The sequence below is a fragment of the Thunnus maccoyii genome, chromosome 6 (genome assembly GCF_910596095.1).
Source record: "Thunnus maccoyii chromosome 6, fThuMac1.1, whole genome shotgun sequence".
Taxonomy (NCBI): Eukaryota; Metazoa; Chordata; class Actinopteri; order Scombriformes; family Scombridae; genus Thunnus; species Thunnus maccoyii.
In genome coordinates this window covers 3,407,878-3,433,533 of record NC_056538.1, presented here as the reverse complement: position 1 = coordinate 3,433,533, position 25,656 = coordinate 3,407,878, and the positions used below count along the sequence as shown (strand labels likewise).

Sequence of the window (25,656 nt, the reverse complement as noted above, 5' to 3'; positions counted from 1 at the left end):
AATCTGATCTGATCAGTGCAGTTATCCTAACTGTTGGAAATTCAACACGCAAAAAATGGTACTGATGCACAAATACTGTTGCACCATCTTTAGCCAGTGTGAGTTCATATATTTTTGATCAATCAAACTCTTAATGGCAACTAACTGATCAGTAATTAATGATTAGCATATGTAAGATGTATCTGTTACAAATCAAAGTTATAGTGGGGGGAAAATGCATTGGCTTTTTATTTTCACACGTTTCAATCAAACTCAGGTCAGTTGTGTTTTGGTTTTACACTACACTGACACCCGCCAGTAGAGGGCAGTACAGTCCATATGGCTTCATGTTTAAACGTAAAGCTTTCCCAGCTGACTGACTGACAGACAGACAGGATTTTGGGTAGCAATACTTCAGAGCAATCTACTTCTTTTAGTAGAAATGCATATCACAGTTATCATCCTGCTAATGCAGCTCCTTTTGAGCATTAGTCATATCAACATTTAAATGTAATTCTGTAGCTCATCTTTTTCCTATATAGACTTAAATAAAGTGATCTATAAAATGATAGAATAATAGCTTTCACTTGGATTCACCTCAACATTATAATTTATAAACAATATTTTTTACTGTGAATTGTTCCAGTATATTTTGAATACACAACATTTCAAACACACACACATCCAGATCTTTTAAAAAGTATATCTTGGTTGGCCTGCTGACCTGTTTTCTCTCCACAGTAACCATTAACCACTTGTGAAAACTCAGATGTGTGAGCTGTTTCTCTAGTAGAGACACACAGTTTCAGTGTGACTGCTGTCAGTTGGCTTTAAAAAGGCAAAGCAAACATACCCTCAAAGAACAGTCTTAGCTGTATGAATCTTCGTTTCATTCAGATACTACAAGAACACAAATGGTATTAAATCCAACCTACTACTCTGCTGCAGTTCACTCCACTTCTGCACACTTCATCCTTACCTTCCTTACTGCCAACTGTACAAACAAAGCCATCTAAAGAAGCAAACGATGCAAATAAATTACAAGGAACTGCCTACAACAGCAATAACAGGAAGCTGATTTGATAGAATTGATGCAACCGGTGATTGATGAGGAATGTGTGGGTCTTTGGGGGATTTAAGTGAAAGTAAGCTGCTGGTGGACGGAGTCTTACTGCATTTTCAATTTCTAATTCACTCCTTTACTTGAACCTGCTGGAGGTTTATAAAAAAAAAAAGATTATAAAAACGCTGCAAAAGAAGTTAAAGAGCAGACTGAATGTGTCTCCAGTAGCTGCCAGTCACCACTGCTATTCAGACATGTCCTGACAGTAAAGATGAGAAAAGAGTGAAGTGAAGCTGTGGATGATTTTCCAATTCAATTCAGCTCTTATTACTGGAGGCTGCATGTTGTAACTGCATTAACAACTGGAATTAGATGTAATTAAACACAAACATCCGACGCTATTATGAGAGAATAGAATAGCATAACCCCTCAAAATGTCACCTCAGAATACCCTGGAAACTCCTGCTCCACTGACAAGCAACAACATAACAGCTATTTCTCATCCATTCACTGAATCATTTCAGTCAATCTAGGAGAGATTGGAATACAAACAAAAAAAGGATCTTGTTTTTGTTATTTCACACATTTTTTTAATGTAAAAATGAGTGTGTGGTTTGTGGGAAATTCAAGTGACTAGAAAATCCACAAGCAGAGGAAAGCAGGGAGACGGTACGCAGATTCAAAATGCATTGGAGGTCATTCTTGACCTTGGAGGCAGCATTTCAAAAAAAACAATCTCCCATCAAGGTCCATTTAGTAGCCGTTCTGGAGCATTTGATCGAATCACACGACATTCCTCTATGCCTAAATTTCAATTCTTCTGAACATTTTAAGAACCTCTCCTCCATGGTAGCTTGCCAGGGAAGGTTGCGTGATGGGATCTAAATCTCCAGAACAGATACTAAATGGACCTTGAGGTGAGGCTGTTTTAGCAGACACACGGATTGTTCTCTGGTTGTGAGGTACATCTTGATTGGCATGAAAGTCTGAATATGGTATGGAACTGCAAAATAAATATATTTCTTAAGTCGTATCAAGTCAACTGTCATGTTGCAGGGTTGTGATTTGTACCTGTGGTTTCATTAAAGGTCAATGATTAAAAATAGCTTTATTTCCAGAGTTCAATTTCAATGTGATCCTGCTTCAGCCTTGTAAAAACAGATGAGAACAGTTATGTGGTTATTAAACACTTGCATAAACAAGAAAGGGGGTATTGCTCACATGGCTACAGAGAAGGAATTGAATTACAGGGAATGACTGTTGTGTCTGGAGATGGCTCCCAGGGTGAAAAAAAAGAACTCATCAAAAACAAATTAGAAAAGTCAGAGTCAAAGTCACAAGAAGATTTTATACCAAGCAAAGCGGAGGCAGGCTGATACAGACCGGCTTAATGAGGGTAGGATTTTGGTATAGATGAGGCAGAGTTTACAATGCAGTAGACTTATTCTTTCAGATAAGTGGAGGACTGAAGAGAAAAACTCATTTCAAAAAACCAATGCATTGGCTTGAGATGTCCTGAGATAACCTACAGGAGAGGAATCAGTGTGGAATAAGGTATTTGGCTGGACCAACCAAAGACCAGCCCTATAACACACAAATGTCTGTCTGTCACTGACTGACTCACTGAGTGATGGAGTTACACCATTGGTTGGCCAGCCCAGTGTTGGAGTTTCCCTGTTGGCAGTTGCTCTTTCAAAATGAATTGGCGCAAACAGTTTCTATGACGTCCTCGAGCACAGCTCACTCTCAGCGGGGTAGAGTGAGCGCAGTCAGTTACAGGTGTGTTTAAAGTGTTTGTGTACTCTGAAAGAAATCATGACGCAACTGACTGTTAGCCTAGCATGCTAATCCTACGTAACCATATGGATGAGATCATATGTTTACAGACATCCACGTATAGGAACAGATGAAAGAGCAGGGGGAGTTAACAGATAATTAAGATAGTTATAATTAGTTCTCTTTTAAAGCAAACATCCCAAGATATGAGTGGAAAGTATTGTTCTTGCTGCATTTATAACCTTTTTTTGACTCAAACGTTGCTTGTGTCATGTGATATGATACTTCAGTACACTTATACAACGAATATTACTGGAACCATGACAGACAAATTGCTGATGAACATTTCATATCCAGGAATTCACATTATAGACACTACCACTGACTATACCTGTAACAAACTGGCCCCAGCTTCACACACTGACCATACATGGTCCAGCCATATACTAGGTTTTGACCTAGTCTTATAAGGCCCAATCAACGTCCAATTAATGAAATCCTCAATGATACAAGCTGCTCTGAAATAAAGGTAATTCAGTCTATTTTAGCAATATTCTGCAGATGGACAACACCTCTGCTGTCCACTGAAAACTGGATGTGAAGTTCAGCATTTGGTTCCTGGAGATCAAGAGAAGCTGCCCAAATCCTGTCCAAACCATTGTGCATGACTTAACAATCAAACTGGATCAAAGTTATAGAAAAATCAGCTGATACACCAATAAGGGGCCAGAACAAGATCATGCACACCCAAAAAACACAAAATATATGGACAGATTTTCCACACACTAACAATCAACAATGCACACACAGCCAGAGGGTTTCAAAAAAACAAACAAACATCGGTGCAAGGAAATAATAGTTCCACTGTGCACATTTTCAGCATTTAGAGACAGGACAACCTCCTGTATAAACAATAATGTCAACAGTTTTTAGGTTATTTTCTATGGGGCACTCTTTTTTCCCCAGAACATTTTATGTCATGCCACAATGAATTAATTTTGTCCATATTAAAAGAGAAAAGTCTCAGCAAAAGTCAGGTAGCAGGCAAACCTCATGACCTATACAGTCCTAGATGGAAACTAGCACTTAACTAGCGACCCTTCAGGTTGCCAGTTCTGTCTCCTGACAGGCAGGATAATTCTATGGACTGAGTGTGTGAAAGATTAATTAAACCAGAGAGCTGCTCCTGAGCAGGGCCCGTCAGCCAACAGACTGTCGTCACTGTGGTTGCACTGGGGAGTTTCCAGGTGAGAATGCTCATAACTGTGTGAGCGTAGAGCAGGGCTTTCCTGAAAAAGAGACCATTACTCTTGTTAAATTCTTTATATCTTCCCAGGATAGCAAGGTGCCCACCTCCTCATAGCAGAGTATTGTTAAGACCCTGCTATATATGAATTATAAATATCTGATTATAATCCATCTGACGCTCATCTGTGAGAGACATAAGCCACCCAATTGGAGGGTGGAACTGATTAGTGGCGAAGTGCTGAATCACAGGCTTTAGCAACCCTGCAGGCAGCCAACCACACACGTGGATCAGCCCAGTGCACAAAGCTCCAGCAGCACAGAATATAGAGCACCCTTATGTGTCATGTAAGGTAGGAGCTAGGGCTTAACCATATGCAAAAAAATATATATATCATAGTGGTTAATTTGAGTGTGATTGTGATATGAGTCACGATTTAAGTGGAAGTGGTCACTAAAAAAAAAAAGAAGATGATGATGATGTGCTTTTTGCTGGGGTATGTGCCAAACAAGTATGTTCCCTTACGTCTGAAGAATATGATTTGTAGGCCAGGGCATCTCTGAAGCACTATAATGCTTCATGTGTAATGGTATGTTGGGACACATTTCACCTTTATCAAAAAAAATTGCAGCTCCTGCCATGTGGATATTGCACTTGACTATACTGCAATTTCAATAATATTTCAATGAATTGTTCAGCCGCAGTAGGAGCTGTCTGTATTCACAAGACAAGAGGCATAAAACCTTCTGCAGAGTCAAATCATCAGCCTGTCTCTCCTTACTCTCAAATGCTGAATTGTCTGCAGTAAAATTTGATCTGTTTTTATTCATTTTTATATTGCAGCTTTATTGTTTTATTTAGTGCTCTGTGTCTGTATTACAATAAATCCTATTTGGTGTTTGAAAATTGTTTGATACTAAAGTGTTACTGTTATAATACACGTGTCTTGGAAGCAATAACAAAAAAGGTTGTCTTTGTTGATTCCTCTCATTGCAGAGTATGAAAGCTGAAATGATTAGTTGATTAATCAGTTAGTTGATCTATTTTGATAAATGGATTAACTGTTCAAGTCATTTCCTAATTCTTTATTTCCTAATGTAAGCATGTGCTGCTTTTCTCTGTCTTAAATGATCATAAACTGAATATATTTAGGTTTTAGAGATTTGGTTGGACAAAACAAGCTATTTGATTTAGTCAACTTGGGCTGTAAACAACTATAAAAGGACATTTTTCACTATTTTACGTTTTACTCAGGAAATATTTGGCAGATACTTCAGTAAGGACATTGTTAGATTTTTTTCTCCAAAACACCCTTCTGAACAAAATAACTGAGAACCTGTTTTTATGCACGTTGTCACATTTGCAAATAATAAAAAACAAATGTAGAAATGCTGGAGAATTGGAGAGATGGAGAAAAAAATAAATAAATATTGTTGCCATTTACTCTTGGCTGAGGTTGGTTTATCAATCAAAACATAATGCGATGAAGTGCAATGCAAACAGACTTGGTGAACAAATCATGGATGAATAAATCACTTAAGGAAATTTCCATGACATTTGGATGTAAACTGGACTGTTTATTTTTGTCTTAACATGAAGAACCCATGCAAGACTTTATTAGATTGATTAGATAAGACTGTTATTTAGATCACTAAAATTTGATAAGGTTAAAAAGCTTAAGAGGAAGCTCTGTGCCTGGAATGCACTTTTCCATTAACAACTGTATCTGTTATTAAAGCCATACAATGACTCTGAAAGAAATTGATGCTTTTCTCTAAATAAAACAACACCTTTGGTTTCCACTTAAACTCCATTAGAGCACACTCATATATTACACTTTCCATCTTTTTTGATCTTAGTGAAGCACACTGAACGAATCTGTATGCTGGCACTACAGATTAGTTTACATTTATTCAACCCATTCATTCCCACTCACATTATGATATCTCAGGGATCACTTTATCTCAAACTGGTGGCTTTGTCTGACTTGAGCTCTGTAGATTAGGCCTGTGGGAAACTTGTAAGAACACTGTGCAGCTTTCACACACCAACAGACCTGTTCTTTATCCAAACTGTTCACACAGTGAAGCACAACATATCAGAAGAATGATTCTCAGTGGATATGATGATTATGAGACTGCAGTCAAATTTAAAACTGACTCTAGTCCATTAACATAATCACATTGTGAACATTCATCAAGCAGTTTTCTGCTCATGCACGTGAGCATGCCTGAGCGTCATAGATAACCAGTAGTCCAGGGGTCGGGTTGAAGGTCTTGTTATCTAGACTGTATGTTGCACCTTCACTCCAGTGAACCCTGCACAGCCTGCTGACATCTCATCCAGACCGGACAGTCAATCAGTGAAGCTCTGCTGGAAGAAGGCTAGACCAGCCTACTGTCCTCCATCTTGCTTCTGTTCTCAAACCTGTGTGAAGGCATCAGTGCCAGCACACACTCCGTTTCAAGTAAAGATTATTTTCAATATCAATGAACATGTCGATTATTTTCTTGATTAATCGATCGGTCTATAAAACATCAGAAAACAATGACAAATGACAATTGCGATATTGTAGAGCGTGAGGTGACGTCATCCAGTGTCTAGTTTTGTCTGACAAACAGTCCAAACCCCAAAATAATGAATTCACAACCATACACAGCTGCAACCATTAGTCCATTAGGTTACTATTTTGATCATCAATTGATCATTTCTGGAATTTTTTTGAACAAAAATTTCCAAACACTTCCTGTTTCCAGCTTCTGAAATGTGATCATTTGCTCTTCTTCCTCATCATATATGACAGTAACAGTTTAGACATTGAAGACATCATCGTGGCCTTTGAGAAATTTTTAATGCCATGTTTTCACAATTTTTTTTACATATCATAGACTAAACGATCAACTGATTAATAAGTCAAATATGAATCAATAATGTTGCAACACTACAATCATGTAAGAAATGAAAAGCAGCAAATTCTCACATTTTAGAGTCTGGAACCATTAATGTTTGACAAATGACTTCAATGATTGATGCATTATTGAAATTGATTTTCTGTTGATCGACTGATCATTCGTAATAATCAATTAATCATTGCAGCTCTAGTTTGATGTGGATATTATTTGCATTAATGTCATGTCATGTCATTTGATCCAGATTATGAAACATCTGGATTGAGGTAGTTCAGTGTGGAGTGTGTCTGCTTACACTGCCACCTGCCCAGCTGGTGGGTCTCATCTTCATCTTTCATTTAGCTCTCTGATACAGTCAGGCCACAGAACAGATGTGACAATGATGACGTCACCATGACGACAATGATGAGCCAAACTAGAAACAGTAGTTTGACGAACAAACCTTAACCCGACAATCCAGACCACATCAGACACTGCTAAATCAACAGGGACCACTGAAAACATCCCACTGGGACACCCTTCCATGGATGGACTGTCAGAACATCTAGCAGGAGTTAACACTTACAGACCAGACCAAGATCAACTATCTGTGAACACCAGACCACAACTGCTCACAGCATCCGCTGGGACAAGATCAAAAGTCATCGACCAGGAGTCAGTGGACAGCCAGGGAAAGATCAAAGAGGACATTCACATCTGACACCAGGCACCATCTTTGAAAAGAGACAGGCTTTACAATCTCTCCCCACATATATTATAACGGAACTGAAATCTATACTTAAACTCTTTCAGACATGCCCCCCTTTATATTAATCTCATGGCAATCTAACATGTAAATCTCAGTTCTGAATAAGCGCCTGAGTCACTTTTACGTAGTAACATTTCCATAACACTCTCAACTCAGTACAAGTCTGAAGTGAATGTCGTCAGTTTAATGTGAAGACCGCAGCAGAACAAAGTGAAACATGTACAGAGATTACATACATGTCTTGTTCTGCTACTGCAGTAAATGTATTATCTCAATCATCATCTCTCACACATAAAATCAGTTTACACACTGTGAGAGAGACAGTTTTAAGTGGCCGATGAGATTCTTCTCATGTCAGATCAGTCTATAAAAACTACTTCTCCCTTTGCGGTGCAACTGGTGCAAAAGAGATAAAGAAAAAACAAACCTAAAATAAAACATTTGCATCCGCATCAAGAATCAGACCAGCACTCCCTCTCAGTGTTTTTCCATCGCTTTACATACAGCATATGAACAAATATGGACTGCAACTTAAAGATCACATCCAGACATGAGGGATCACTTCTGCTTCACTGAAAAGTCTATTCTCAGTGTATGTGCACCGGGGGCTTCAAATTTCCATTTCACATTTGTGGAGAAGTTATATATTGGACCATGACTGGCTCCAAACAAGTCGGATGTCACGTGTACATTTCACAATCTTAAACTTAGATTTAAGGTGAGCACAGAGAAACTTTCCTCTTCAATGATAAGAGTGATTTTGGGTTTGGATCCATTGTGAGAAGCAGAGGCGAGCGTCACTGGTGCTCACCATGATCGTTAATTAAGGCTTTGACAGCAAGTCTTAAAATCCATCAGTGATGCAGCCTGTCTGAGGAGAGAAAAGAAGATCTGCCATCGTAACATTTTTAACTCAGCATTGTCTCTTTCTGTAAATGTCCTGTCCTGTCTGAATTAAGCTGCAAGGAAGATTAACGTAAAAGACACCCATGTCTGAATGACAGAAAACCATCCCGCTAACAGCTTGATGTCACACATTCCATGTCTGAAAAACAGCTTTAGTATTGTTATCATAAAAATATGGTACAGCCGTTTTCTTCTTGTATTCAGTAAAAGGAGGCATGGCAGAAACAATCAGGTAGTTAGCAGAAAACATTGCATTTTGTAAATCATCAGCCAGGATCTTAACCATCTACACCATATATACACAATTATGATAGCTTTTATAGAATACAGCTGCTGAGCCAAGTAATCCTCCAAGCTGAGAAAACAAATTATTTTTACAATTTCAATCATTTCTCATCAGCATGACAATGCATGTAATTCAAATACAATCTCTGCTGGCTCTTGTTGCTTCTCACATGAGGGCCTGACCCTTGTTTCATTGGTTAAGTAGGACAGCAACAGATCATGACATGACCACTGAAAACACAAAGAGTAAATAAACAAAATGTGTAGTTTGTGAATTAGCAGGAATAAGTGTTGCACTATACTACTGAGCCAACTGCATGACAAAATAGGACTGCCGGATAATAGCAAAATTGTTACAATTAGATGGACAAATGTGGAGGGAAAACAAAGCGGTCCACATCATGGAGAACACTTTGTGTATTGTGATGCTGTGATGCAATGGGTGTATTCTTGGACAGTGGGCTGCATTAACTGCAATGGCTACCATTCAATTCACAGCAAACAATGGATCTGATTTCTACAACTGCCCCAGCACACTTTCCATCCACACACACACACACACACACACACACACACACACACACACACACACACACACACACACACACACACACACACACAGGCTGGGACCAACACACACAACTGTTATTGCTAGATTCACATCGCTGCATCCTTTGCCTCGATCTCTCTCTCTCTCGCACACACGCATTCCAAGCACTCACACGCATTCACAGCATGTTTTCAGTGTTGGACCACCTTGCTAAATTAACATGGCAGCAAAGCAGCAACCAGCAGAGCCTCCTGCTGCGAGTTAATGTTTGCTGTCTTATGAAATAAGCCGAGCTCAGCTGGCCTGCTGCTATCAGCGAGACCGAAAACACCCGGGCAGGGAGCACCGAGGCGTCTGGAGGAGCATGCAAATACTGAACTCACATGAGCTCTGGTGACCTTTCAGTCATGGTGAAGTGTCAACAGAAACGCCTGCAGGCCGAAAACATACAGGCAGTGCTGTTAAAAATCTCATTTCACCTGTGGACATGACACCAGAGACTCAGCTGCCGTTTAACAGGATCACAAAGAAAAAAAACAAAAAACAAAATTTTGTTTTTATTTTCAGAGCCAGTAATGAATTCATTCTACAAATCCTCATAATGATGTTATAATCTCCTCTGTTCAGCATAGGCTTTCAGGTTTTATGCCTCTGGCTGATAAGTCCAGTGACCGTCACTACTTGGAAAAATGAACAAACAACAGGTGAATGAGAGGTGCTGAACGCCGAACCGCCTGATTTGCTCTGAATACGGCCTTACTGCTAACCTTTTCCTCTGCTCCGCTCACGCTTACCGCCATTTTTCTGAGCTCGCTCTCTCGCTTAACCACTCACTTGCTTACGCTCTGCCCTATTCCTTAAAAAGGAGTTATGCTACCTGCAGTTTCCCAGACAACGACACACACGTTTTGAAACAGCGCTGCTCAGAGGCTCCCAAACGCTATTGATTTCCGAATGAGTGGATATTTGACGTTATTTTTGGCATTTAAAAAAATATGTTTGGGCCTGGCGGGGTTCTTGTTGCTGTACTATTATAGGACGCTAGCTAATACCACATCAGATCAGCTGTTGACATGAACATGAGGACTTTTAATGAGATTCAAATATTAATATTTGAACACTACCTGTAGAGCCACTACTTGGAAAACTGTTAACTCAGTTTAGCATTCTTCATTCTAGATGAGCCTATGGCATTTTGCAACATTTGGCTGCACAAAGAGAAAAGGAGAGAAAACAACACACACCCTTGTTGTGCACCTTTGCTAATACTCACAGGCTTAGACTACCATACTGATTGAGTAGCCCTCAGATTAAGGAGCTTGTTCAACAGTCTGTCAAACTGATATGTAAATGTTAAACTGATAAAACGCTACATTCATTTATCAGTAAAACAAATACATATTAAAGTAATCTGGTAAAGCGCTCTCTTATTTATCATAATGTGAATAACTGTTACATAAACACACATACTGTATATGCAGGTAATCAATAAGGTGTTCATCTATCCTAGAGAGCCAGCCTGCTATCTAAGGCAAAACTAAAAATATACTATTGAAATACAGTCATCTACTATGCAAATTGCAATAATCCAAACAACAGCCCGCCCATGTTTCCATAGCAAACACCATACTGGAGGCCACTGTGGCAGCAGCAGCAGATAAAATCTACACCAGGGAGCATGAGGTGGGAATGCAAAGCAGCGGTCTATCACCTATGCTGATAAGGCGTGCTGACTTCACCAGAAATGCAAGGCTGAGCACTTCTTAGGTGACTGTTAGGCTGTGTGTCAGAGTAGTTAGAGTGACCATGACCATGGTTGTTGCACTACTAAATTATGCCGTGGTCAACCACAAAGGTTTAAATAGCCCGGGAAGGTGTTCCAGGGAACCTATGGAAATATTATAATAAATAGGATTACAACATTTATACATTACTAATACTGTGTATTTACATATTTTTAAGGTTTTCAGGCCCAGTCTATGTCAGGTAGCTAGAAAGGTGGTATCTGGTAAGAGGCAATACAAGAGGAATGATGATTATTAATAAAAACGGCACGCCTACTTCTGAAACACTATCATACATTTTACACATGTATTATACTCGTGTACTGTAGGTTCCCTAGCTGTGCGTGTACATACATATATACACTGACTAACATAGAAAGGCCAACATAGTCAGGCTGCATTTGATTTGTCCAGCTTCATAAGTTATCACTGGCAATCAGGAACAGACAGTCTCCAAAGCTGTCTGATTACCAGCATTTTAACCAGGATTCCTGCCAGCATGTTCACACGGAAGAGGAACAGCTAACCAACCACATGCAACATCACTATAGTCAGGTGTTCTTACAACAATGCAACACAATACAAAAGATCAAATATGACAAATATGAATCACCACAGAAGTGAGTCACCACCTCTGGTAAAGTCAGATTATCAGGTATTCTCTGTTACAGTCAGCGGCTGCTTCTGAAAATCTTTCTCCACAGTTAATTGGTATTTAAAAAGGAGATTACTTTAAACATTTACCTTTATGTTACTCAACACAGAATCATAGAAGCCTCCTGGATAATTTCACAATACCATAAAGGTTATAAAGGTTCCTGTCAGGTAAGTACGTTGAAGAACATAATGAGCATCATCAGCTGACTGCGGCTATTAAACTAAAATTGTACCATTTCATCACTTGATTGTAGAAGTGAAACAATTAGTCAATTAACTGATCAGTCCATTCAGAGTAGCGATTTTGATAAGTGATTAATAATTTCAGTCATTTTTCAAGTAAAAATAGAAATCTTTCTGGTTGCAGCCTCTCAGATGAGAGGATAAGTTGCTTTATTTTGTGAAAGCAAACTGAATAGTTTGGCATTCTGAACAGTTTGCGGGACAAAACAATTTCAATATGTTACTTTTGGCTCTGAGAAAGCATGATGGCATTTTTCACAGTTTTCTGACATTTTATAAACAAAACGATTCATGGATAACTTGTGAAATAAATCGGCAGATTAATCATAAATAATCTAAAATATGAAAATAATCTATAGTTGCAGTTAAATGTTCATTGCAACAATGCACTCTGGGATTTTAGCTGATGTTTTGTGCCTTTTACTTCTTTTCATATGATTTTTTTCCCCCCACAAATGCTAATTTTACGAACCAATGATCAACTTTGACAGTTTCCTGCTCATTCAAGTCAATGTTCAATCATGTAAGTAAACACTCTATGAGAAAAATGAAGAAGACTTTCACCTGTAAAATCCTCAACACTGGTGCAGTGGGCCACTCTGTCTGCCTCCTGTTTTAGCTTTTTACAACATGTGTGTTGGATCTCTGCTTTGATTGGCAGAGACCTGTCAGTGCTGAAATTCCTTTATGCCTGGACAGGTTGATAGAATTCATAAATGTATCTACCTATCAAGCAGCAGCTTAAGAAAGCTTATCTCAACATACTTGATGTTTCAAGCATCTGCACTGGTACCATTTCATATAAATGTCTTGTACTATGACTCCAAATTGGTAAATATTCCCATCTCCTGTTTGCAAAAAAACTTTGTGGCAATTTATTCTTCACACTTATACAAATGTGTGCATTGTCAACAACATAGATCATTTTCTCTATTTAAGAATTTGCACAAATAACACTGCAAACATTTGTGGATCTGACCCCTTTTCTGTAGTGGACAATATTATGTCTACAACTTCAGAGAAAAATACTATATACACTAATACTATGAAGCATATGCTAGCAATCATACTGTGCTGTGGTTAGAAACTGTAAACAAAGTGAACACAGTGCACAATCAACCTGCACAATCAGGCTTGAAGGAAGTACAAATGACTGAGCTTACTACAGAGACACTTGAAAGCCTCGTCTCTCTCTAACAGGATGCTTCCTGACCATTATCCTAGAGGTGTCCTACTAGAGTGAGCCTCCATGAAAACTGACCCCATAATTGCTGGAGTCGGGCCTGCTCTGGAAATTAGGAATGCTGCCATGTGACTGGTCAGATAAGGCTGGATGGCTGGATAATTCCACCGCCTGTGTGTGTGTGTGTGTGTGTGTGTGTGTGTGTGTGTGTGTGTGTGTGTGGTCACATGTGATCATCAGAGTGGGAATGGCAATCTGCTTGAGGAATGTCCAAACCACCACACAAGGAGCTGATATTGAAAAGATGCCATTTAGGCAACAACAGGTCAAGGTTTGATCAAACATGAGCATCTGGGTGAAGATAACTTCAGCACAAGACCCTAATCATTTAGATAAATATGAATGCAAAGGACAGGTGAGTCCAGTCCAACTTCCTTGTAGGACCCTGGTTAAGTTATTACACTGTACTGAATGAATGTGTAACAGCCTCTCAAAGCCTGGAATCCACACTGACAAAGTTCAGCTGTTGCCAACCCAGGGAGTAAAGTCCAGCAAGAAGGCCACCGGGAATAAGATCTCCTGTGTGCTTCCTGATAAATGCCAAAGAAACTAGAAAAGAAGGAAGGGTCATTACTGTGTAGCGTGTGAGCCCGTTAGCTAACATCATGTAACATAATCTACAGTTCTTGATATAATGACCAGGTGTTGGTAAATTAGCCACAGCTGGGCACACAGACAAATGGGACTACAGCCCAGGTGTTGATTTTTATCACGGCAGACATCGCTTCATTCATAATTACGATGCATTATTTTCTGATGATCGAGTTTGTTATTTTCTAAGTTTCTGATAGCCATGAAATGTATGCCTTTTTTGTTTTATAGCTAAGGGTTAATTTATAGCCTACCAAAGCACAATTAATAATCAGAGGATGTTTGTAAAAGTTTCATTTGAATAAATAAAAGGAAGAGAGAAGGAATGAACAATACAGATTTTGTTAATGTTTATTTATCTAAACTTAATATTTTCAAAGGACACTTCACTTGCAACTTTTTTTTTTTTTAATATGCCATGGTGAGCATTTTAATTTGACTCGCCATGAGCCCTGTGAAGTATGTCTATAATCATCTTTGGATATTATTTGGACACCAACATCAAATAAACGAATGTTTACATTTGGAAAAAAATTAGTCACTATTCTCTGAAGTGTGTTCTTTCATTTGGTAGATGCATTTCTTCATCAAAGGTCATACGATGTAGATATGTTGGGTTTTAACGAGCTTCTCCCATAGGCTTCAATAGAACTGGCACCAAAGTCTGGCACCAAGCAGAGCATTAGAGCACTGGTATAATGACTTAATGACCCTTTTTTCTTTTATAGTTTCCTTGTATGAGGTCACCCACGCCTGACCTTGCTCACGTGCACCAACAGTCAGCAATAACAAAACTATTATCTAGATAGAAAGATTTATTTGACAACAATACTGATATCAGATATCAGTCCAATAATGATTCAAATTGCTGGATTGGGTATCAGTGACAATAACAATACAGTCAATTTATATCTATGTATTTATTCCTTATGTTTTGTTTTACAATATTAGGAAAGCAATATTGAAGTCAAGCCTGATGTTGCCTTACACATAAAAAATGATCCCAGTCTCTTCCACACAGTGAGGCATACAGCTTATTAATTTAACACTGGTATCGGATCGGTACTCGGTATCAGAACTGAGGAAGTCGTTCAGTGCACTCCTAATAAAAGTACATGCAAGACTGCAGTCACTCAGTCCTGACATACGATTAAATTATCAAGGATAAAATCACAATAAGGCTAAAAGCTTGTTTCTACTGTGGTCCTTTAAGGGTCAAAGGGGGTAGGATGGCAGATATTCAAGTCTGGCAAGACCAGTTCAAACACATGCGATACCAAAACACACAATCAAACTGACCAACAAACAAAGACAAAAACAGAAGAAACATACAACAAGAAAAGCAAACTTATGATTGGCTTTTCATCAACCATTTATTTACAAAAAGTTTAAAACCCCTCTCTGTTGCTTCACAGAACATGAAGAACTGTTCCAGAGAACTGCAGCAGTGTATGAAAATTTGCCTGCAGAACTCTGGAGTCTGAAAGGAATGATGTCTATTAAGCTTTGTGTTTTGCTTGTTCTATCTAGACTCACTTTCACCTGATCTGACAGCAAAATGCTTTGACAAGTACCTATTTGAGCTGAAATACATTAACTGACGTTGCAGTAGATAGAGGCCTTGGACTATAAAACAAAGATCAACCAATGGCATCTCCAGTAAAAAAAAATAGTAATTGCCCACAGAATAATTTGAAGAGATAAAATGCAGCGACAGCAATGTAAAGCACATCTGTTTGTTGTTCCGCCCTGACTACACAGCTAGCTCATGTGTGTTCAGTTTAGCAGAAGCAACCTGACAGTCCTCTAGCACAAACACTGACGATTAACGTTAGCCCACATCACATGGCGAGGCTTGAAATCCGCCAGACGAAGGCTAAAACAAACGGTGCAGGTATTTTCCTCTGTAGCAAGCCAGCTAACTGCCTAACGTTAGCTACTAAACAAGTAAGGCTGGTAGCGGCACAGACGTTACAACGTCAGCTAGCAGAGGGGATAAGAGCTCCGGAGCATATTGTAGTGTCAGCCAAAGAAGTTAGCACACATTCAAGGCTGCCTGTACAACTGTTTGGGCAAATACTGTCAAGCCAGCCCATCCCTCCCCGTTATATCCAACAGCAGCCCCACAAACAACGCTTTTCGTAGCTATGGAGAGAACGTCACGCCAAACCCAGTCCAAAATATCTGTCAATTTAGCATGACCATGCTTATCAGCACAGGCTCAGCACATGAAATTTCACTTATCACCATTTATTTATTACCAGGAAATAATAATTCGATTCGGGAAGCACACAATCCACGAAACTGCATTTAACTACAATTTATATCAACTCAAGTGAAAGGAAATCCCTTCCTACTGCAGCCCAATGTCGTGTATATTGGAGGACGGCGGCTGCGGAAAACACTGACTTAGCTATTATTAAACTTGACATATAGTTAAAACCCGGGCAGCTCTGCGAATATTTTCAATGCCGAATTGAAGAATTGGTCGAAACAGTTCTGCGGAGGTCGTATCTTCTTTATTGATATGTACGTATCTTGTCTACTAAGCAGAGCCACTTAAACATACAGATATTAACGGGTGGTTCAGACGTGCCGCTCTTAGCCTAAAATCAGACAGTTGGCTAAGCTAGCTGGATTTAGCCCGTTGCTTTAAGGCTTACCTCTCTTGACGGCCTCGTCATACGACAGGAATCCTATCCTCGACTCTTTGGCCCCCATGCTCCCCTCATTTCATTGTGATATGAGGAAATAAACGTTAAGACCGGAGTTCTTCGGACGTGTCGCCTTATCCGTTTGTTGTGAAACGGTGTAGTATGTGTGTGTGTGTGTGTGCGTGTGTGTATGTGTGTGTGTGTATGTGGTGAACGGGTGAATGTGTTCAGCGACGCCTCCAGTCTGTCACATGATCTGACTCCACAGGTCAGTTGATCAGCGCTTTTAAACGCTTGTAAACACAACCGACATGACAGACAGAAAAGTTTTATTTTGACCTCAGTTTCTCCCTAAGAATTCCACCACTGTTTTTCAAACTACCAAAATGCATTTTGACTCATTATGCGCAGTCATACCCAACTGTCAGTGTGTACGTGTGTGAACGCTGGGCTGTAAAGCAGTGTGAGTGGCTCCATCTTGTGGCTGCTCCGCTGCATAACGCTACATCACCACAGCGACCTGGTAGCACGTTGGTAAACAGAGCAACTACGTTGTACTGCACTTTAAAGTTTTGAACATAAAGTTGTTGTTGTTGTTGTTGTTTTTTTTTTACTGTGTTTTCGAATGCAGTTTATTTCACATGTACATAGCCTCCAGTTCATTTCGCTTTATGTACGGCTAATGGAGGTAGCCTATATCTGCTAGTTGCCCCTTTTACATTTACTGAGAAGCCTTCCGCTTCTTGAACTCTTCAAAAAAGTACAATTTTAATGTTTGCTGGCTCATAGGTGAGGTGCCTTCCCCAAAGAAAACCACTTAAGACTTTTTAGAATTTGTTCGAAGAAATTCATCACTTTGGCATGTTCCAAATATAAGAAGGATAACGCTGATACATTTTGACTAGTTAATTATAACCATTATGCAATATTCCTAAAAAATATACTACGAAGACTTAAGCCTCTAAATCAAATCCTAAAATTTAACAATATACTGTCAATCAGAGGCATTCAACTGACCATTCTTATTTAAATGCATTTCCCTCATAAGCATAATACTGTTAAATTTCCAGATTTTAGACTGGAGTTTGGTTTAACGCTGCGTGCGACTTTATTTAGCATTGAGGAAGGAAAGTATAAAGCCTTGTTTGAGTTTTTAAAAGTAACTGGGTTAATGAAGAGGATTTGGGTTTTTTTTCGCTCTCAGTTCTAATGGAAACAAGGAACTCTGGCCAACACTCCAGCATAGTGGGTGGCGGTAATGCACCCTAAACACTAGTTGCCACCCGCCATTAAACAAAAGAAGAAGACGCTGCACGCGTACCGTACGGCAACGCAGCGTCACTAGAGCTTCCTCGGTCACTCTGTTGACCTGAAGAATATGAAGGTGCTCACAGCTTGTCGACACCCTACGGAGATTCAACGAGGAATATATTTATGAGATATATGGTCACAAGTAGTGTTCTTGTTTGTTTTTCTAGCTAGTTGTCCGCTTACAAAACTGGTTGCATCATTTTAATAGACTGAAGATGGTGCACAAAGTTCTGCTTTACTGGCCGAATATCATTGGTGAATAATATTGTACATTAACTTTTCAATAATGTAACGTTACGGGAGCGTCAGTTTACTGTACATAAGACGTGGTAGCTGAAAACCTGGGTAACCCACCCACTAAAATAAATAATAGCCAGACTAGGATATTGTATGGTACCCATAATATGGTCAGTTAGATGGAGGTGACCAAATGTTTCATTGAATTCAAAAGTTGTGTCACGTGGATGATCTACTGAGTTAGTAATGTATTTCTCTTTTTCAGGATACTTTCGAATTGGCCTTGTGTTTGCTGCTTGGGCAGCATATGAAATACCAGCAGTGTTTGTTCTTTTTTACTCGATCTCCATAGCACTTGATGGTAACGTACCATCTGTTCACTTTATTTGACCTGCAGGATCAGGCTTGGAATTTTCACTACTCTGTAATGTTGATATTTTTGAAATGATGTGGCTTGTAGGTTTTATTTTGAGCTAGCATCAGACTGGACTATTTTGGGTGAGATGTTGATAGTGATATTATAACATTGTTAAATAATGATATCTGTGCAGGAGTAGATGGCTGGCTGGCCAGGAGGCTGGGTCAGACCTCCAGGTTTGGGGCCTGGCTTGACGTAGTGGTGGACAACCTGGGCAGAGGCATGCTGTGGAGCCAGCTGTATGAGGTCTGATGGCTGCAGCACATTCACCACATACAGTACACACACACACATACACACATACACACACACTAGTGCTTACGCCAGGCTGCAATGTGATGATGATCACATGAAGAACTGTGCCTCTGGGCATATTGGCATCATGTTTTATTGGACACTACCTCAGGCTTCATGTCTTAGATTTACAGTACCAACACAGCATGTTATTATGCAAACTGTGTTTTAATTGGCTGCTGTCATCAAGCTGGTAAACACTGTCTCTTGATCTCCAGCAGCCTGTACTGTTAACAGCAGTCAGGATGGATTTGTGGAGTCATGCTGTTTATGCCAAAAACAGGCCCTGCTGTCAACATGAAGCAGCAGAAGCCGTGTTTTCTATGTTTTATTTAGAACTGGCCAATGTTTCAATCAAATCATTTGGGATTTAGGCTGCTCACTTAAAGGCCAATAAGTTCTGGTTCATATCATGTTCTATATTCTACATGCAGCAACAGTAAACTCTGGAGTGTAAACACTCCAACAAGCTGCTGTTCAGGACGTTGGCCATCATATCAAGTTTAAAGTGTTTTTGCATGTGTTAGCCCTTTTAACACAAATCCTGTTTACTTTGAACGTTCTCCAAGGTAAACTGTTACTTTTTAGATTTTTACCTTCTAGGCAGTGATTAGTTTCACTTTTTTCATTACGAGTGCGTCATGCCTGCACTTATTTTGTGGTATTGCAAGGCAGACTTTATAATACTGTTAAATTTTAGGAGACCGATGTCTGCCTGGAAGGAAAAACAAAAAACAACCAAGCAAACATATTCAATATATACACCGTAGTTGTGACCAGAAATGTTGGCATTTAAGTAATATTTGAAATAAAAACTACTTCCCCGTTTACATATGTACAGTTGATGTATACAGTGAAAGTGAGGTGCTGAGTTGCAAATGTTCGCAATATAATAATGATTCAACCATGAATGACTCCCCTCCAGATGTGTTTTAAGATGTATAAACAACAATAATAATTTGTGTAGTGACTTGATTTCGACAAAACAAAAAAAACCTAAGCCACAGTGAGGGGCTGTTACCGGGACATGTAATTGACGCGTCGTCATGCGGCGGCTCCATGTACTAAATCAAACATCCTCGGACTTGCGCTTCGGATGTGTTTATTTATCAACGTGCACCAATAAAGCATTTGCTATGCATACACTTATATCTATAACTTGCATGAAAACAACAAAAAGGCTTAAAGATTAGCCTCTAAACGGCGGTCAAAAAACTGTGTGCTTCTCCCGGTAAGCAGCACACCTGAGGAGTAATTGCCTCTTCTTCTACATATACCTTTCCATATGCTGCTGTCCAATACGCCACCTACTGTGGCAACCAGGGAATGACCTTAACACAGTTTTAGATACAAATGGCCCTAACAATTTGTATCTGATATGGTTTTCCCACAAAAAAATTCAATTATCTTGTTTAAATCCTTAAAAAGACATCTGCTTCTTCTTCCTTATTAAAAATGCTATAATCTATAAATATACAAATATTATTCATATAAAAGTTTAAGTGCTGGACACGAGATGTCTCCTCACCGTAACATCCATTCTCAGTGTTTGTGCACTGAGGGTTTCAAGTTTCCATACTTGTGTAGGTTACCGGCCCACAATTGACTCCAAACTAGTTGTGATGCCACAAATCCTGCTCGCCCCTTAAAATCTGATTTTGAGAAACTTTCCCCCTCCAGCAGATGATTGTGAAAACAGTCCTAGTGTCAAACTCTGCACAAACATTATTCTGCACAGTGAGGCTCAAACATCCAACTGAAGTAACATGAAGAGAAGAAAAAAATGAGTTGAGGGAGCTTTAAATATCAAATTTTAACCAAAGAGTTGATTCTCACTGCTGATTTGTGTCCCCATGTGTGCCACACTGAACATGTGGAGTAGAAGGAGAGTTGAACAAAATAATATGACAAAGCATGGATATTCTCAAGGCTATGAGTCAGTTTCTGGAGCTCTTCCTTTCCTTTGTCCACTGTAAACAATGTTATAAAGACTTCTAATAACACCGGCACTGTGGCCGGCCACCCTGCACATGGCTGCAGGAGAAAAATTGATGAAAGATGAACAATGAAAGGATTGTTTGAAAGGTGAAGAAATAACCTAAATCAAGTGCCAAACAGACTCAATTTGACCTTTTAGACACAATGTACACAATGTGTGTAAAGGTCAGTGTGTTTGGTATATGTAGTAGGATTCCCAGGAGAATCTTTGAGACATGAGCCCAACCGAAGGTCACTGAAACATATCTGAACTAAGCAAACTCCCTCTGGGAGAATGTGCTGTGTACAGATGAGACCAAAGTAGAACCTTTTACTATTTAATCTAGATGTTTAAGTGAAATGAAGCCTTTAATGAAAAGAACAGAATCCCTACATTCAGACATGAAGGAGGTTCAGTGATGTACTGAGCCAGTGACACTCACTGGGTGTCTGGAGCATAATGTTGAACCAAGTGTCAGTGAGCTTGATCTCCTCAGAAGATCACAGGTCTTTCAGCAGGACAGTGACCAGAAACATACTTCAAAAAGCACCAGAGACTAAATGCTGGATAGATTCTAGCCAGCAGTGAGTTCAGATTGAAATCCAATCAAACATGTGTGGAGAGAAAAGAAAACAGCAGAAGTGAGACGGCACCCTTACAATGTGACAGAAGAGCAGCAACTTAAAGAAGAATAACGGCTCAAACTGCCAATAAAGAGGTGTAGGACATTTATTCACAGCTGTTCAGTTTTTTCTATTTCTAATTTTAGATGAGCATGTCAGTATTTCTGTCAATACCATTTTTCTGAATTAAAAGCAAATCTTAGGTTCTCAAAGGAGAACGCCATGTAAAAGAGCAGTTTTCATTCACTGTATTTGCTCCTTTCCTGTCACGTGTCTACGTCAACACAAACATCACTCAGAGTCCACTGATTTCTTGATTTTAGTCTTTTTTATTTTCCCCTCTCATTTAATTTTTGCTGTGATAGTTTTCCTTTTTTCCACAAACAAGTTAGATTCTTCTTATCGGATGATGTGTACAGAGGAGTTGATATTGATGTTTAAAAATAAAAGAGCTTAAATTTACTGTAACTCAGCAGTAAAAAAACAAACATTTGGCTAAAAACTAAAGAACAGATGCTTCATAACAGCTCAGAGCTTTTATATATCAGCTGGTTCAATCACTGCCTCAATCAGCTGATTGTCCACACTCAACATTCCAACAGCAAAACTCCAGCAATAATTTATGAATAATTATTAATTAACCTATTTCAATTCACTGTATTTCATTATATGTATGCATAAGTTATTAGAAAAATGGTATGTCAAAATCATAATTTTGCCTCCAACACTAAAGGCAAAATCAAAAATATGGAGACCAAATATCTTTCAATTTCAACTTATTTTTGAATAATCTGAGTTACTCTAAAAAAAAAGTGCAAAGGCACCAGTATTTTTGGCATGTTTGACTTACTGTATTTGTTTTGGAGAATGGCTGGTAATGAAATACAAGTGTGGTCCTTTGAGACAGCTTCTTGCTTACTGTGACATCAAGCTGAACAGTAACTGAACCACTCAGCCTCGATTTACATATTCCTACTTATGGCAAAGTAACAGTGGTGTAATTGTCTCTTGTCTGTCGTCCTGTATGTGTTGTATGGTAGTGGGGTTGGCTGGTGTCTACACTGGAGTGGTGTGTGTTTGTGTGCAACCACAGTGCCCGAGGTGACCACTGGAAGAACAGCTTCACCACCAGCCCTGCAATCATACAAGCCATCATGGCCAATGGTAACAAGTCTGTCACTGTTTATAAGTTGATGTTCATATATACTGTACTCAAGATAAATCACAGATCCTGTCAGTTGATTTGAGTTTCATGTATGTGTGTGTGTGTGGTGCTGTCAGGGTTTCGGACACCCCTCGGCACATGGGTGGTGAGCGGGCTGCACTGCCTCCCGCTGTGGCTGTACGGGTACCAGCGAGGTTTACTGTCCAGCTGGTTGTATCTGCCGCTCTGGATTCAGGTTCTGGGGACTGTGCTGCTGGCTGCAGGCCGCCTGCTAGCTCTGTCAGTGGAGGTAGGAGATGCCATTGTCATAAACATCATGATGATAAAAAGTTGAAGTTGCATTAAAGTGCTTGTCTAATTTGTCTTTTCAGGTGTTTTGTATATGGACATACATTGATTTCCTCACCAATGATGAGCTGGAGGAGAAAAAGAACTGAAATCCACTCAGCAGACCTTTGCTCTCCTGCCTTCACACTTATTTCATGTTCTCACCTCAGTAAAAAAAGAAGAAAAAAAAGATCAGATCAGTGAACATGATTGATTTTATGCATGGCTGCTGCTGAGTTACTAGGTATGGCTCATCCCTCCCTGCTCAAAATTAGAAGAAAGCAGTGAGTGAGTGATAAATAAATACTAAAGACTATATATAGTAGTTATAGTTGTTGACTAATACATAATAAACACATATCTGCTTACAGCTACATTATAGTGTGTATAAGCCATTTAACAACTGTTTATATACTGATTATAAATGCTAAATAGGGGAACTTAAAATAAAGTGTTTACATACATGCAGGGAAATAAGTCTAAAAAAACCAAAACCAATTGTTTTTAATTAAAACTGATTGAATATCTGGCAGTTTTGAATGTACTGTCTTACCTGAAGCAACAGCTGTTTACCACTGTACTGTTGTAATGTAAGAAAACTCAATGTTAAGCAGTTATTAAGCAAAAGGCTAACTCTGGTGTAGGACGATGTACACTCTTTAAAATATGACAATTAATGCAAATATAACCAAACATTATAACCGAAAACAAAGCTGTGAATAGTTACAAGGTTTTCATGTGATGATGATGATGATTGATGGGAAATCCCATTAAGAAAGATCTAAATGGATTTGGTTACATAAACTAATTGTAACCAATTGTGTAAAAACTAATTGTGAAATACATTTTTATGTGTTGACTGTTAAAAAGGTGTGGCTTTATTTCTTACTGTGCATGATGTTTATCATTATATCATTAGTTTGAATATTATTAATATCATCAATACACATGAGTCTGATTAGATAGGTAGATACATAGATAGATGTTCTGTGAATTACTTTTAGCCCAGAAAGTTAGGACACTCTCTTTATTTTTCGGCGTTTCTCCTAACTCAGCCAGTCAGGAGCAGCTTTTAGCCTTAGGATGTTTTGTGAATATGGGCCCTGAACGTTACAGCCATCTGTAACAAGCGCTTTATTGAGGTCCAACACTGATGTTGGGTGATAAGGCTCGTCAGGGTCAGCATTCCCACAGGTGTTGGATGGGGTTGAGGTCATGGGTTTCTGTGCAGGCCAGTCAAGTTCTTCCACAGCAAACTGAGAAACGTAGCATTTCTTTACAGGGCTGGCTTTGTGCACAGAGGTGATGTCATGTTGAAAGAGGAAAGGGACAAACACATTCTGTTTGAAATATCAGTGTATGCAGTAACATTAAGATATCATTTAACTAGCATAAAGAAACAGAATTCAAACTGAAAACAGCCAATGTCAAGAAAAGGTGACCACATACTTTTGGCCATATAGTGTTTTCTTAAACAGTTTGCAGGGATGTATGAGTAAAGAGCCACTTTAAAAGGAAGGAAACAGTGTGATTTCATATGAAGTCCATTTAATATTTAGTACCATCAATATAAAACTCATGTATGTTTACTACATTTTGGGGGCATTTCATTTCATTTCATTTCATTTCATTTCATTAGAACTGAGTATAACTTCTAATTTACTTCAGGTGTGAACACAAGGTGAACAATAAGATATATGTATTGACCATCTGCCATAAACCCAACTCAACAGTGATACAGTATCCTCTTGACCATCTGTACTGTAGGTTAACATTCATTTCCACGTGTGCTCTGTTGAAGCCGAAGCACAGAGTGTAGCTGAGCGTCCTTTTTCAAGGGGGGGGGGGCTAAGGCTGGACCTCCTCTCACACCACTGCTAGAGAGAGACGTCCGACAAGCACTGAAGCAACAGCAAGGCAAAGCTTGTTTTCTTCATTCATGTAAGAAAAAGCTGGGTACTACTCGAAGGCATCACATTGTTCAGTAACGTTGCAGATATTAACGCCTAAATCCATTTCAAGCTGGACTGTATTTGCACATTTCCCTCTTATTTCTCTACAGAGCTGCTCGTCTCGCCTGTCAGTTTCAGTTTATCAATGAACACAGAGCCATGACTGATTTTTACTGTTATGCTACTGTATTTAAAAGGGTCAGTTCACCCAAATGATGAAAAAAACTGTATCTCACTTACCTCTAGTGGTATGTAACCATGCAGATAATTTTGGTTTTATTTGTCCAGGTTTTCATATATCTGTCTCTGACATTTCCGGTGAATGGAATTTTATTTCTGGGGTTCACAGCAAGAAATTACATTTAAAGACTTCAACAGCAACATTTTTTTCTCCAGAAACACTGTACATGTTACTCTAGATAATCTGTTCTCACGGGAAAAAATTAAACCGAAACTATCTGCATGGTTAGATACCACTAAGGCAGTGGTTCCCAACCCCTGGTCAGCAACCCCACAAGTGGTCATAATAAAAAAAAAAAAAATGAAGAAACAAAGTTCTGCCATACAAAATGATGTTCTGAAATACTGTGTGGTTTTACCCCTTCATGCCAACTTATTCAAATAAATCACTTTAAGAATGGTAAAACACTCTTTGATTGAACTGTTCACATTTCAGACATGCACACTGTGGTGAAGGGTTGTAGTTAGGGGTTACAA

General features: G+C 39.1%; 2 protein-coding genes across 6 annotated transcripts in view; one reads left to right on the top strand and one right to left on the bottom strand.

Annotated features, from left to right (window-relative positions):
- usp32 (ubiquitin specific peptidase 32) overlaps positions 1 to 16,896 on the bottom strand; it is a 66,806-nt gene extending 49,910 nt beyond the window's left edge. For all 4 annotated transcript variants that reach the window (XM_042413700.1, XM_042413701.1, XM_042413702.1 and 1 more), the window contains exon 1: positions 16,644 to 16,896. In XM_042413700.1, coding sequence (XP_042269634.1) covers positions 16,644 to 16,701 — 58 coding nt within the window. In that variant the 5' untranslated portion in view covers positions 16,702 to 16,896. The remainder of the gene's footprint in view (positions 1 to 16,643) is intronic.
- A 584-nt stretch (positions 16,897 to 17,480) lies between these two features.
- On the top strand, positions 17,481 to 23,820 carry si:ch1073-145m9.1 (CDP-diacylglycerol--glycerol-3-phosphate 3-phosphatidyltransferase). 2 transcript variants are annotated; one of them, XM_042413705.1, is made up of 6 exons: positions 17,482 to 18,200; positions 18,448 to 18,543; positions 18,734 to 18,846; positions 22,536 to 22,659; positions 22,777 to 22,949; positions 23,032 to 23,820. In XM_042413705.1, exons 1-6 carry the CDS (start codon positions 18,161 to 18,163, stop codon positions 23,095 to 23,097), a joined length of 612 nt encoding a protein of 203 aa, XP_042269639.1. In that variant the 5' UTR covers positions 17,482 to 18,160; the 3' UTR covers positions 23,098 to 23,820. The 2 variants fall into 2 exon arrangements, with proteins under 2 accessions (XP_042269640.1, XP_042269639.1); XM_042413706.1 differs by lacking the exon at positions 18,448 to 18,543 and having other exon boundaries at positions 17,481 to 18,200.
- The last annotated feature ends 1,836 nt before the right edge of the window (positions 23,821 to 25,656 follow it).